Source organism: Salmo trutta, chromosome 12, assembly GCF_901001165.1.
Source record: "Salmo trutta chromosome 12, fSalTru1.1, whole genome shotgun sequence".
Taxonomy (NCBI): Eukaryota; Metazoa; Chordata; class Actinopteri; order Salmoniformes; family Salmonidae; genus Salmo; species Salmo trutta.
In genome coordinates this window covers 82,412,255-82,428,500 of record NC_042968.1, presented here as the reverse complement: position 1 = coordinate 82,428,500, position 16,246 = coordinate 82,412,255, and the positions used below count along the sequence as shown (strand labels likewise).

At 42.8% G+C, this 16,246-nt stretch overlaps 1 protein-coding gene across 6 annotated transcripts in view; it reads left to right on the top strand.

Annotated features, from left to right (window-relative positions):
- The window catches only part of zgc:100829 (vegetative cell wall protein gp1), a 38,751-nt gene extending 24,120 nt beyond the window's left edge, over nucleotides 1-14,631 (top strand). For all 6 annotated transcript variants that reach the window (XM_029770009.1, XM_029770008.1, XM_029770007.1 and 3 more), the window contains one exon: nucleotides 12,788-14,631. In XM_029770009.1, coding sequence (XP_029625869.1) covers nucleotides 12,788-13,014 — 227 coding nt within the window. In that variant the 3' untranslated portion in view covers nucleotides 13,015-14,631. The remainder of the gene's footprint in view (nucleotides 1-12,787) is intronic.
- The last annotated feature ends 1,615 nt before the right edge of the window (nucleotides 14,632-16,246 follow it).

Sequence of the window (16,246 nt, the reverse complement as noted above, 5' to 3'; positions counted from 1 at the left end):
AGGGGGTGAATACATATGCACGCACCACTTTTCTGTTTATAATTTTTTTGAATTTTTTGAATTTTTTTTCATTCCACTTCACCCCCTTTGCTATTTTGTGTATGTCCATTACATGAAATCCAAATAAAATCAATTTAAATTACAGATTGTAATGCAACAAAATAGGAAAAATGCCAAGGGGGTGAATACTTTTTCAAGGCACTAAGTGGTTTGTAAGGATGGTAAATTAATACTGCACATAAAGTGGTTGTTTTCCATGTTATTTGATCAAGAAAAATATTTAATGTTTGCTTGTCTTTGCCCATAACTTTGCATCTTTTGATGTAAATATTTGAGGACAGGGTTTTGTTCTTTCTGGAATCCATTAGAATGACAATCGCAGAGAAAAGGGACAGGGTAACTCTTACAATTCCAGCTATTGAATCCTGACAGATACTGTTCTTATCCCTTTAGAACCCAATATAATTGTAGAATGCTGCTGCATATAACTGAGAATTTTCAAATATAAAGCTAATTTTCTCAAACATTTCAAACCCAAAATAACTTGCAATAGTAATTTGTTGTTGAGCTAACTTAGTTTTAAAGAGCACAGTCTCTTCTTTAATATGACACCACATCCATGTCAACAGGAACAACCCTCATTGTGTCTTCCGTTGTGTGAAGACACTGAGAAAAACTATTGAAACTCAACAAAAAGTTTTTAAATTGTAGTAAATTTCACTAAATTACTCATTTAAAATGTACAAAGTATAATATATTATTATTTACATATAAATACAATTATCCAAAATGTGACCAGAGGACAATATTCAGAAAGTATTTCAAGTCCCACACAAGGTAAGCTATTTGACGGACAACGATTCTTACTTCTGTAAAAATGCAAACAACTATTCAGACTATTCAAAAATGTAGGTAACCTCAATAAGATTTAGTAAAGATCAGGCCTGACACAAAATGTAGAAATAGTAGCCTACTTTGACATTTCAGGGAATGCAACAAGTATTAGATAGAGGCTGATCGAGAATATACAAAACACAACAGTTCAGAGATAAAAGATTTGTAAGACAAATTCCTATTTCACACTGTCACTTTGTTTGCATTTAGCCTACAACATGTCATGGAACTTCTGGAAGCACGGCCCCATCTTGAAAAGTGGCACAGAACATGTCGAGCACCCAAAGGAGGCTTCTACACATCTCCCACCCTTTCCCTGCGTCCACTCCGGATGCACACCACACACCCTCTCTTGCACCCTTCAAACTTCACCTGCTTTCAAATTAGTTAAAACTTGGTCCGCACGCTCTGTTGCCACACTCTTGGGAAGGGGCATCTGCAGGGTCCCCCACACAATGTACACATTTATGATGACAATGTTGAGCATCCCCAAAAAGACATACCTGTGCGTCCCAACATTGTAATAGCTCCTCAGTTGGTCAAGATGGTCAACCCCGCCCCTTTACTTGGTGTAATCCATTACAAGCTCTGGAAAAGGTATAAGTTCCTACCATTTTAAAAAACAACCCCAAAACCCCTGCCATTGTCACATTAGGCCCAGGCTGTGTGGTACAAGGGTGAATAATGGGACTTAGGGGAGACACAAGCCATGTAAACATAGGCTCCCCTGTCGGGTGTGCTCTTCCCTCCCTCTTTCTCCTCTCCCTCTGCTTCCTCCTCTTGCTCTGCTTCATCCTCTCTCTCTCTATTCTCCCTCCTCTTTCTCTCTACCTCCAGTCTCCTTTCACTCCACTCCTCCCTCCCCACTCCACATCTCTATCCCTCCAATCATCTCTAACTCCTTTTCCTCCCTGCCTTTTGCTGCTGAGCCCTGATTCTCCACATCACTTCCTTTTCTTTCACTGACCTAGAGGAACAGAGGAGAGGAGCAACACATAGGATACAATTGTAGTCAGGAACATTCTCTCTCTCCCTCTCACTGTGTCTCTCCCTCTCACTGTGTCTCTCCCTCTCACTGTCTCTCTCTCCCTCTCACAATCTCTCTTCCTTCCTCTTTCTTTTTCTCAACCATAATCCATTCCTAATGAGTGGTTTCCATAATAGATTGTGTGATATAGTTACACGCCTCCCAATGACTTCTTCTTGGGTATGACGCTACAAGCTTGGCACAGCTATACTTGGGGAGTTTCTCACATTCCTCTCTGCAGATCCTTTCAAGCTCTGTCCGATTGCATGGGGAGTGTCGCTGCACAGCTATTTTCAGGTCTCTCCAGAGATGTTAGATTTGGGGATCGTTGTCCCTTCCACGGGACGGTTGAGCTAACGAAGGCTAATGCGATTAGCATGCGGTTGTAAGTAACAAGAACATTTCCCAGGACATAGACATATCTGATATGGGCAGAAAGCTTAAATTCTTGTTAATCTCACTGCACTGTCCAATTTACAGTAGCTATTTTTGTGAAATAATACCATGCTATTGTTTGAGGAGAGTGCACAATTTTAAACATGAAGAGTTATTAATTAACAAATTAGGTACATTTGGGCAGTCTTGATACAACATTTTGAACAGAAATGCAATGGTTAATTGGAACAGTCTAAAACTTTGCACATACACTACTTTGCATATCAAAACTGCACCTAGGCTGGAATAATACAATATGGCATTTATCTTGCATTTCAAAGATGATGTTACAAAAAAAATACAAAAGAACAGTTGTTTTCTTTGTATTATCTTTTACCAGATCTATTGTGTTATATTCTCCTACATTCCTTTCACATTTCCACAAACTTCAAAGTGTTTCCTTTCAAATGGTACCAAGAAAATGCATATCAGGGCCTGAGCTACAGGCATTTCAATTTGGGTATGTCATTTTAGGCGAAAATTGAAAAAAAGGGGCGGATCCTTAAGCGGTCCGGGCTCTGGCTGGGCCACTCAAGGACATTCAGAGACTTGTCCCGATGCCACTCCTGCATTGTGTTGGCTGTGTGCTTAGGTTCATTGTCCTGTTCGAAGATCAAGGATCTCTCTGTACTTTGCTCTAATCATCTTTCTCTCGATTCTGACTAGTCACCCAGTCCCTGCCCCTGAGAAATATCCCCACAGCATGATGCTGCCACCACCATGCTTCACCGTAGGGATGGTGCCAGGTTTCCTCCAGACATGACGCTTGGCATTCAGGCCAAAGAGCTCAATCTTGGTTTCATCAGACCAGAGAATCTTGTTACTCATGGTCTGAGAGTCCTTTAGGTGCCTTTCGGCAAACTCCAAGCGGGCTGTCATGTGCCTTTACTGAGGAGTGGCTTTCGTATGGCCATTGGTGGAGTGCTGCAGACATGATTGTCCTTCTGGAAGGTTCTCCCATCTCCACAGAGGAACTCTAGAGCTCTATCAGAGTGACCACTGGGTTCTTGGTCACCTCCCTGACCAAGGCCCTTCTCCCCTGAATGCTCAGTTTGGTCAGGTGGCCAGCTCTAGGAAGAGTCTTGGTGGTTCCATACTTCTTACATTTAAAAATGATGGAGGCCACTGTGTTCTTGGGGACCTTCCATGCTTCCCTTCAATGTACCCTTGCCCAGATCTGTGACTCTAGACAATCCTGTCTCGGAGCTCTACGGACAATTCCTTCGACCTCATGGCTTGGTTTTTGCTCTGACATGTACTGTCAACTGTGGGACCTTATATAGACAGGTGTGCCTTTCCAATCATTTTAATTTACCACAGGTGGACTCCAATCAAGTTGTAGAAACATCTCAATGATGATCAATGGAAACAAGATGCACCTGTGCTCAATTTCAAGTCTCATAGCAAAGGGTCTGAATACTTTAAAATACTTTGTTAATTATTTTCAATATATTTGCAAAAATGTCTAATCCTGTTTTCACTTGGTCATTATGGGGTATTGTGTGTAGATCGATGAGGAAAGAAATGTATTTAATACATTTTAGAATAAGTCTAACATAAAATGTGGAAAAAGACATGGGGTCTGAATACTTTCCAATTGCACTGTATATTGGTCCGCTAATACTAGTAAAAAGCCCAGTGCACTATTTATTAAATTCTTTATTAATATGTTTGATTCAGATTTTTCAGGGGGTATAGCACCCCTTCTTCCAGTGGCTATGGCCATGTGACCACTTTGAGCACTTGAAAAGACACAGCATAATTATGTTCATGTGATTGGAATATTTGTTTGAGGTTGTTGTTGTAAAGAAAATGAATAAATACACATGCATGTTTACATTCAGGTGAAATACAGTACCAGTCAAAAGTTTGGATGTACCTACTCATTCAAGGGTTTTTCTTTATTTTTACTATTTTCTACATTGTACAATAATAGTGAAGACATCATAACACATGGAATCAAATAGTAACCAAAAAAGGTTTAAACAAATAAAAATATATTTTATATTTGAGATTCTTCAAAGTAGCCACCCTTTGCCTTGATAGCTTTGTACACTTTTGGCATTCTCAAACCAGCTTCATGAGGTAGTCACATGGAATACTTGTTCAACAGTCTTGAAGGAGTTCCCACATATGCTGAGCACCTCTTGGCTGTTTTTCCTTCACTCTGTGGTCCAACTCATCCCAAACCATCTCAATTGGCTTGAAGTCAAGTGATTGTGGAGGCCAGGTCATCTGATGCAGCACTCCATCACTTTCCTTCTTGGTAAAATAGTCCTTAAACAGCCTAGAGTTGTGTTGGGTCATTGTTCTGTTGAAAAACAAATGACAGTCCCACTAAGCGCAGACCAGATGGGATGGTGTATCGCTGCAGAATGCTGTGGTAGCCATGCTGGTTAAGTGTGCCTTGAATTCTAAATAAATTACCGACAGTGTCACTAGCAAAGCACACCCACACCATCACACCTCCTCCTCCATGCTTCACGGTGGGAACCACACATGCAGAGATCTTCCGTTCACCTACTCTGCGTCTCACAAAGACACGGTGGTTGGAACCAAAAATCTCAAATTTGGACTCATCAGACCAAAGGATAGATTTCCACTGGTCTAATGTCCATTTCTCGTTTTTTTGGGGGGCCCAAGCAAGTCTCTTCTTATTATTGGTGTCCTTTAAGTAGGGGTTTCTTTGCAGCAATTCGATCATGAAGGCCTGATTCACGCAGGCTCCTCTGAACAGTTGATGTTGAGATGTGTCTGTTACTTGAACTTTGAAGCATTTATTTGGGCTGCAATTTCTGAGGCTGGTAACTCTAATGAACGTATCTTCTGCAGCAGAGGTAACTTGGGGACTTCCTTTCCTGTGGCAGTCCTCATGCACTTGAAGAAACTTTCAAAGTTCTTGAAATTGTCCAGATTGATTGATCTTCATGTCTTAAAGTAATGGACTGTCCTTTCTCTTTGCTTATCTGAGCTGTTCTTGCCATAGTATGGACTTGGTATTTTACCAAATAGGGCTGTCTTCTGTATACCACCCCTACCTTGTCACAACACAACTGATTGGCTCAAATGCATTAAGGAAAGAAATTCCACAAATTAACTTTAACAAGGCACACCTGTTAATTGAAATGCATTTCCAGGTGACTACCTCATGAAGCTGGTTAAGAGAATGCCAAGAGTGTGCAAAGCTGTCATCAAGGCAAAGGGTGACTACTTTGAAGAATCTGAAATATAAAATATATGTTGATATGTTTAACATTTTTAGGGGTTACTACATGATTCCATGTGTTATTTCATAGTTTTGATGTCTTCACTACATTGTAGAATAATAGTGACGACGTCAAGACTATGAAATAGCACATATGGAATCATGTAGTAATCAAGAAAGCATATATTCAACTGTTCTCAAATGAGAGCTGGGCAAACAGAGAGAGACTGCTATGGTTTAGTCGGTGTGTATATACTCTCTTTATTTGGGGTTGTACTTACTATGACTGTGATATGTGGTTGTCCCACCTAGCTGTCTTAAGATGAATGCACTAATTGTAAGTCAGTCTTGATAAGAGCGTCTGCTAAATTACTAAATTGTAAAATGTTGTACATGTAGGTGCCCATATTTTATGTATTGGATTTTACTATATGTGTTTCCACAGGTTTTATTTGGGTTTAATGTGTTGATGTATAAGATATGTGTGTGTATATTGACCTAGAGTCATGCCCGTCAATGGTGGGGGTTTGGGGTAGTGAATATTGTTTATACGCGTGCATGCGAGTGTATCAGTCTCCTGCAGCTGCTGGCTCGTGGAGTGTGTGTTTGTGTGCTCTTCTCCCTCGGCTTTCCTCTCCTCTCTTCTCTCTTCACCTTCAGAGGGAAGGACACACATTCCAGTGCTACTTCCCGACTCTGGCCCTGGGCGACTGGCCCTGGGTGACGTTCGGCCGGAGCTAATAAGTTATGGGGCTCCCAGCCTCCACACAGCGCCATGCCGTACACCCCCCCTCCTTCCCCCCCACCATCCCCCCTCCTCCTCCTCTTAACCCTGACCCCCCCCCCCCCCCCCCTCCCCGCGGCCTGGCTCATTGCACAGACGAGCCGCTCCGGAATTCTACCCTGTGCCCCACTTCTGCCCCTTCCCTCCGTGCCAGAAAGGAGGAGGTATTTAAAGAGATAGGCCTGCTTATATTTTGGTGCTGATGGGTGACAATGCAGCCCCCCTTCTCCTCCTACTCTTTGTATTGGCTGGGCTGGGGTGTGAAGAGTGGCAGCGACCTGTCTCAGTGGTCTGTCTGAAGACACAGTGAGACAGACACAGTCACCGTTGTGTTGACCAGTGGCTTGAGAGCAGAAGGAAAGTCATGCAACTGTGATCAGGTGTTGCCAAGGTTTTCTACAAATGGCTGCACAGTCAGTTAACCCGCGGAGCGGACTGCTTTTTTCCGCTCCGTTTGCGTTGACAGAGCTGAGAGTTCATCGGCTTGATGTTTGGCTTTGGATTTCAGGCAGAATATTCGGCCTGGGTTTGGGCAGTTTTTAGTTTGTTAAGACAGGTTGGTCTGGTGTCTAATTTCTACCTCCAGAGAGGTATCAGGTTAACCTTCCTCACATGGATATATACACAGAGGGATACAAATATAAATGAAAAAATAAAAAATGTCAACACATTGAACACTGGCACTCTCAAACACATGCAAGCGCGCGTACACACACACACACACACACACACACACACACACACACACACACACATGCATATACTGTACATGTACTCCTTGCATTAAGCATTCCACGCAGAACCAATACCAAAATCCCAAGCGCGAAAAAGCCTCTGACCATGAATGTGTGTGTTACTCTGTGCCTGTGTGTGTGTGTATGCGAGCGTGTTTGTGTGTCCGCCTCAATTGCTGGAGCCTATCCAGGGTTTCCGTGGCGACCACACAACACAGCGAGACAATCAGAAGCAGGCCCACGCAGCGCGGCGATAGGACATTAGCACAGGAACCGCGGGTCAGGGGGCTGAGGGAGAGAGGGAGAGATGGAGAGGAAGGGAGGGCGGCAGAGGAAGGCTGAGGGAGGGGGGGGAGCGAGAGAGGGCAAGAGAAGGAAAGGAGAAAAAACAACAAACGAAAAGGAAAACCTTTTAAAGCTAGTTTAGGCCTCTCTCTTTCATGCCTCACCGCTATCAAGTGTTCACTTCAAATCTTCTTTGGCCATAGAACTGACTGCCTGTCCTGGGCTGCATACAGAACTTCTAGGTGCGTCTTTGACTTTTATGGGGTGGGGTTAGTCAGAGATGGGCGCATGCGTGACTGAGTCTGTGTGTGTGGTTATGCGTGTGTTAGAGAAAATGTGGTGTGAGCTACCATGTATCTGACCAATCTATATGTGTTGTAAAATGAACGTGTGTGTATATGCGTGAGTGTGTGTGTGCTCACATCTGTGTTCCCCGGGGACGGCGCTAAAAATACTCTGCTCCTCAAGCCTTGTGGAGTCTGTCTGCTCTCCATCATTGTCCTTGTAGCCCTCTTCCTCTCCTCTGCTCCTCCGCTCCCATCCCGCCATCCCTCAATTACACCCCCTCACAAACACTGTGGCCTCTCTCTCACAAACACACACACTACACCCAGCTGCGTCCCTGCTCCACTTCCTCTGAGGATGGCCTCCAGTCTGGCAGACCACAGCCCAGGAAGAACGAGTTGGAGAGAAAGGGAGAGCAGGAAAAGAGGGAGGAAGAGGGGTAGAGAGAACAGGAGAAAGGGAAAGCACAGAAATAGGTGAGGAGATGGAATCAGGGAGAATATTCTGTGAATAATAGGTGAGGAGATGGAATCAGGGAGAATATTCTGTGAATAATAGGTGAGGAGATGGAATCGGGGAGAATATTCTGTGAATAATAGGTGAGGAGATGGAATCAGGGAGAATATTCTGTGAATAATAGGTGAGGAGATGGAATCAGGGAGAATATTCTGTGAATAATAGGTGAGGAGATGGAATCAGGGAGAATATTCTGTGAATAATAGGTGAGGAGATGGAATCAGGGAGAATATTCTGTGAATAATAGGTGAGGAGATGGAATCAGGGAGAATATTCTGTGAATAATAGGTGAGGAGATGGAATCAGGGAGAATATTCTGTGAATAATAGGTGAGGAGATGGAATCAGGGAGAATATTCCATGAATAATAGGTGAGGAGATGGAATCAGGGAGAATATCCCATGAATAATAGGTGAGGAGATGGAATCAGGGAGAATATTCTGTGAATAATAGGTGAGGAGATGGAATCAGGGAGAATATTCTGTGAATAATAGGTGAGGAGATGGAATCAGGGAGAATATTCTGTGAATAATAGGTGAGGAGATGGAATCAGGGAGAATATTCTGTGAATAATAGGTGAGGAGATGGAATCAGGGAGAATATTCTGTGAATAATAGGTGAGGAGATGGAATCAGGGAGAATATTCTGTGAATAATAGGTGAGGAGATGGAATCAGGGACAATATTCCGTGAATAATAGGTGAGGAGATGGAATCAGGGACAGTATTCCATGAATAATTGGTGAGGAGATGGAATCAGGGACAGTATTCCATGAATAATTGGTGAGGAGATGGAATCAGGGACAGTATTCCATGAATAATTGGTGAGGAGATGGAATCAGGGACAGTATTCCATGAATAATTGGTGAGGAGATGAATCAGGGACAGTATTCCATGAATAATTGGTGAGGAGATGAATCAGGGACAGTATTCCATGAATAATTGGTGAGGAGATGAATCAGGGACAGTATTCCATGAATAATTGGTGAGGAGATGAATCAGGGACAGTATTCCATGAATAATTGGTGAGGAGATGAATCAGGGACAGTATTCCATGAATAATTGGTGAGGAGATGGAATCAGGAACAATATTCCATGAATAACCAGACCTCTATCATTAGCTTTCCCAGTTACAGGGAGGCTTTGCAACTGACCAAGACGTAGTAACCAACACACCAAGACATAGTAACCAACACACCAAGACATAGTAACTAACACACCAAGACATAGTAACCAACACACCAAGACATAGTAACCAACACACCAAGACGTAGTAACCAACACACCAAGACGTAGTAACCAACACACCCAAGACGTAGTAACCAACACACCCAAGACGTAGTAACTAACACACCAAGACATAGTAACCAACACACCAAGACATAGTAACCAACACACCAAGACGTAGTAACTAACACACCAAGACGTAGTAACTAACACACCAAGACGTAGTAACCAACACACCAAGACGTAGTAACCAACACACCAAGACGTAGTAACCAACACACCAAGACATAGCAACCAACACACCAAGACGTAGTAACCAACACACCAAGACGTAGTAACCAACACACCAAGACATAGTAACCAACACACCAAGACATAGTAACCAACACACCAAGACGTAGTAACCAACACACCAAGATGTAGTAACCAAGACATAGTAACCAACACACCAAGACGTAGTAACCAACACACCAACATGTAGTAACCAAGACATAGTAACCAACACACCAAGACGTAGTAACCAACACACCAAGACGTAATAACTAACACACCAAGACGTAGTAACCAACACACCAAGACGTAGTAACCAACACACCAAGACGTAGTAACTAACACACCAAGACATAGTAACCAAGACACCAAGACGTAGTAACCAACACACCAAGATGTAGTAACCAAGACATAGTAACCAACACACCAAGACGTAGTAACCAACACACCAAGACGTAGTAACCAAGACACCAAGACGTAGTAACTAACACACCAAGACGTAGTAACTAACACACCAAGACGTAGTAACTAACACACCAAGACGTAGTAACCAAGACGTAGTAACTAACACACCAAGACGTAGTAACCAAGACACCAAGACGTAGTAACTAACACACCAAGACGTAGTAACTAACACACCAAGACGTAGTAACTAACACACCAAGACGTAGTAACCAACACACCAAGACGTAGTAACCAACACACCAAGACGTAGTAACCAACACACCAAGACGTAGTAACCAACACACCAAGACGTAGTAACTATGTCTTGGTGTGTTGGTCACTATGTCTTGGTGTGTTGGTAACTAAGACATAGTAACCAACACACCAAGACGTAGTAACCAACACACCAAGACGTAGTAACCAACACACCAAGACGTAGTAACCAACACACCAAGACGTAGTAACCAACACACCAAGACGTAGTAACCAACACACCAAGACGTAGTAACCAACACACCAAGACGTAGTAACCAACACACCAAGACGTAGTAACCAACACACCAAGACGTAGTAACCAAGACATAGTAACCAACACACCAAGACATAGTAACCAACACACCAAGACGTAGTAACCAACACACCAAGACGTAGTAACCAACACACCAAGACGTAGTAATCAACACACCAAGACGTAGTAACCAACACACCAAGACGTAGTAACCAACACACCAAGACGTAGTAACCAACACACCAAGACGTAGTAACCAACACACCAAGATGTAGTAACCAAGACATAGTAACCAACACACCAAGACGTAGTAACCAACACACCAAGACGTAGTAACCAAGACATAGTAACCAACACACCAAGACATAGTAACCAACACACCAAGACGTAGTAACCAACACACCAAGACGTAGTAACCAACACACCAAGACGTAGTAACCAACACACCAAGACGTAGTAACCAACACACCAAGACGTAGTAACCAACACACCAAGACGTAGTAACCAACACACCAAGACGTAGTACCAACACACCAGACGTAGTAACCACACACCAAGACGTAGTAACCAGCACACCAAGACGTAGTAACCAAGACATAGTAACCAACACACCAAGACATAGTAACCAACACACCAAGACGTAGTAACCAACACACCAAGACGTAGTAACCAACACACCAAGACGTAGTAACCAACACACCAAGACGTAGTAACCAACACACCAAGACGTAGTAACCAAGACATAGTAACCAACACACCAAGACATAGTAACCAACACACCAAGACGTAGTAACCAACACACCAAGACGTAGTAACCAACACACCAAGACGTAGTAACCAACACACCAAGACGTAGTAATCAACACACCAAGACGTAGTAACCAACACACCAAGACGTAGTAACCAACACACCACCAGACGTAGTAACCAACACAAACCAAGACGTAGTAACCACACACCAATATGTAGTAACCAAGACATAGTAAACCAACACACCAAGACGTAGTTACCAACACAACCAAGACGTAGTACCAAGACATAGTAACCAAAACACCAAGACATAGTAAACCAACACAGCCAAACGTAGTAACCAACACACCAAGACGTAGTAAACTCAACACACCAAGACGTAGTAACCAACACACCAAGACGTAGTAACCAACACACCAAGACGTAGTAACCAACACACCAAGACGTAGTAACCAACACGGACCCAAGACGCTCAGTAACCAACACACCAAGACGTAGTAACCAACACAACCAAGACGTAGTAACCAAGACCATAGTAACCACACAACACCAAGACGTAGTAACCAACACACCAAGACGTAGTACCAACACACCAAGACGTAGTACCAACACACCAAGACGTAGTAACCAACACACCAAGACGTAGTAACCAACACACCAAGACGTAGTAACCAACACACCAAGACGTAGTAACCAACACACCAAGACGTAGTAACCAAGACGTAGTAACCAACACACCAAGACGTAGTAACCAACACACCAAGACGTAGTAACCAACACACCAAGACGTAGTAACCAACACACCAAGACGTAGTAACCAACACATCAAGACGTAGTAACCAACACACCAAGACGTAGTAACCAAGACATAGTAATCAACACACCAAGACGTAGTAACCAACACACCAAGACGTAGTAACCAAGACATAGTAATCAACACACCAAGACATAGTAACCAACACACCAAGACGTAGTAACCAACACACCAAGACGTAGTAACCAAGACATAGTAATCAACACAGCAAGACGTAGTAACCAACACACCAAGACGTAGTAACTAACACACCAAGACGTAGTAACCAACACACCAAGACATAGTAACCAACACACCAAGACGTTGTAACCAACACACCAAGACATAGTAACCAACACACCAAGACATAGTAACCAGCACACCAAGACATAGTAACCATAGTCCGCTTCAGCTCTATTAGTTGATGCAAGACACCTCTAACCATTCATCTGTCTCTCTCTCTCTTTTTCTCTTTCTTTCTCTTTCTCTGTCTCCCCGTCTGTCTGTCTGTCTCTTTCTTTCTCACTTTCTTTCTCTCTTTCTTTGTCTCTTTCTTTCTGTCAATCCCTCTTTCTCTCTTTCTTTTTTTATTTTTTCTTCCTCTCTCTTTCTGTCTCTGTCTCCCTCTCCCAGATATCCGTGTGATGGCAGCCTCTCGCAGGACCATGTCTGAGGATGTGGTGTCTGATGGGGGAGGGGACACCTGTACAGGGCGTGGCCGGGTAGCTCAGCTCATGAAGACCTTCAGTGTGACATGCCCCACTCCCTCCACACAGACCCCTCTCCCCCACGGCAACAAGCCCTCCATCCCCACCAAACCCAGCCACCTGCGTCTCGTTGCCAGCCCCTCACTCAGGTAATCCACAGGACAGGACCAGACCACCAGGCTCACCTCCTGTCCCCCATTCCATCACCACCCAGGCCCCACTGGACGCTGCTGGACATCCAGCCTGGGACCTCAGCCACTGGGGACAGGCATGCAGGCCACATGAGTCTCTCAGGAACACAACCAAACCTTTGACTCGATTGGTATTACTCCAAAAGCAATGCAATGGTATAGAGATTTTAAAATGTTTACTTTTGTTTACTTTTTAAAAATGTTTACCATGTTTTATTTTAAATTGTACAGTACTGTAAATTCTCTCTGTGGGCAAGACGAACCAATAGCGTTGATTGTAAACAGCATCTTCCTTTGTATCCTGCTTTTGCCCTTTTTATATTCACAAAGGTATTGGCTGGTTCCACCAATTAGATGCCTTTTTGAGTAGTGTAACTATATTTTAGAATTTTATTTCACCTCATTTTAACAATGTTCAACTTAATAAAAAATGTGTTTTCCCATCTCAAGAGGTAAAAGAAAATGACTATAGTAAGGCCTATTAAGTGCTAAATAAAGTAACAGGATTGACAACTTCATCTTAAATCAGCCATAACTCCCCTTGTGACAGAGGGAATAGAAGCAACAGGGAGGGGCAAGTGAATGCAAGCTTCACAATTATATTTTTTTGTTAACATCCAATGCAGCTGTTTTTATCTCAATATCAAATCATTTCTGGGTGACAGTGAAGTACCTTAATGTAATAGTTTTCAATTAAAATGGTCAACAAGAAAACAAAAATAGCTTCTTAGCAAAGAACAATTTCTTAAGCAAGAATTTTGCTAGGACTGTCTGAGAGTGGTCTGAGTAGGCTGGGGAAAATGTAAAACTAGCTGTTATTGGCAGAGAGGTTTGGAACTCTCTTTCTTATTGGTCTATTAACACATTTATGGCCTGGTGATGTCACCAGGCAGGCCAGAACGCCATTCCACCAAAACAGGCAGAAATTTCATTTTTTTCTTTCTTCTTCAAACAGTTCTTACCCTAAAATGGCATTATCATCTTTTTCACAGTATTATTACAACCTCAAAGTGTGTAAATGTTATAAAATCACATTTTTGACTGCACCGGGTCTCTAAAACATTTCTAGCCTGTCTGTCTATAGGTAACAGGGTTGACGTGTTCTGCTCAGTTCTCCACCACAAAACACCAGAAAATGGACAATGACTATTAGATGTTCAATGTTTCTTTAAAAAAACATATTTTAAAATGAATAGTTTTAGTGTATTAAAACAAGAGTTCAGTTCATGTAACAGACTTGACCTTAAAATGGACAGGTTTTTTTTTACCTTTAAAAGGAATAACTAATCACATGAAATAAATAATAATCTTTAGAAATGACTTTATCAAAGCAACAAAATAACTAGGGCTTTACAATGATGGTGTAAATGTGGATACATCTTGGGGTTAAGTGGGTTAAAGTCTAGAAGTTACAATCAATCAATCAAAGCAAGCAATGCAGGTGTAGAAGCACAGTGGCTAGAGGGTGCACAGAGAGACATGTCAAAATGCAGAATTTTGGCAATTTAGCAAGTTTTTATTCATATTGGATTTCTTGAATTTTCCATGTGGTCTATATTAAAAGGCACTTCATTTAATATAACCGGCTTTTAAAGTTAATTATTTGTGCACAATTCCTTCTTAAAATATCCCTAATTTCATGGAACAACCGTATCATTGACCATATCAGACCATGTATTCACCTGTTGATATTGTTTCTGAAATATTATCATGTACAAATCCTACTTCATTGATACACTTATCATACAATACATTCACAAAGCCTGTACAATGCTATCAAGGTCATAACCTGTACTTGTGATCCCCAAAAAGTATGACAAATGTAAACTTGAATGACATAGTACATGCAGTAATATTTATTTCATCATTAAGAGGTGTTGGCTACTACATAGAGAGAAACTGTGCTAATGTTGACAGGGAGGGACAAATAGTTCATACATAGATGTCATGACCAAGGAGATGGGTGGATTACAGTATGAACAGACCGGTCGAACAGGATCAGTGAGGTGGTTCCGCCTAGATCCCTGGGAACAGCCCCCTCCGCTTGTTTACTGTCACTTCTCCCATGACTTTAACCTTGCCAAAGCAGCACGGTGTGCGACTTACCTACCTGAGATGGGACAATGACAGTGTCAAATGCCTCCTCTCTGTGTCCCAGTGGACCAAACACTGGCAAGCTACATGGTCCATGCCAAATATTACTCCTCAGTTCTGGCAAGCCACATGGTCCATGCCAAATATTACTCCTCAGTTCTGGCAAGCCACACGGGCCATGCTAAATAATACTCCTCAGTTCTGGCAGGCAACACGGTCCATGCCAAATAATACTTCTCAGTTCTGGCAAGCCACACTGTCCATGCCAAATAATACTCCTCAGCTCTGTCTTACCTTTGTTATTATTCTCTCAGTTTTCTGATTGGTTGCACTCTTTGTTGTTTTTTACTGTGTTTATGGGGATGATCTGTGTTGTCTTGTGTGATGAGTGTTGTCCTACATGGAATGTGTGCTGCACTTTGTGTGTGATCTCAGGCCTGTGTGGCGCAATCACAGCGGAACAATAAAATCATTTGACTCATCCAGGCGCTAGTGATGTGAGTTTTCTCAGAGAAAAAGTGGTGTGTGTGTGTGTGTGTACTATATATCCTCTCTCTTCATCCACTTTATAACCACCATTTTTTTGTGGCACAGAAATATCCACCCAGCAAACTTTTGTTCCTTTTAGACTCCAAAGGTGAAATTCAGAGCCAGAGTAGAGGAGAAACTCCCTATAGGCTTTCCCTCACAGCTCCCTATTTTGGTAGTTAATATAAAACATCACTTGCCTCATTTAACCTCTCTTGGCTGCCCCCTGCTTGCCAGTCAAAGCAAAGCATTATACCTCTGAGGAGACGCAGTGCCCGCCGGAGAGGAAAAGAGTAGCTTTAGGACAGAGAGGGGGTTAGTAGCTTTAGGACAGAGAGGAGGAGAGTAGCTTTAGGACCGGTGAGGAGGAGAGGGACACAGACATAGAGGAGGAGAGGGACACGGACAGAGAGGAGGAGAGGGACACGGACAGAGAGGAGGAGAGGGACACGGACAGAGAGAAGGAGAGGGACACGGATAGAGAGGAGGAGAGGGACACGGATAGAGAGGAGGAGAGGGACACGGATAGAGAGGAGGAGAGGGACACGGACAGAGAGGAGGAGAGGGACACG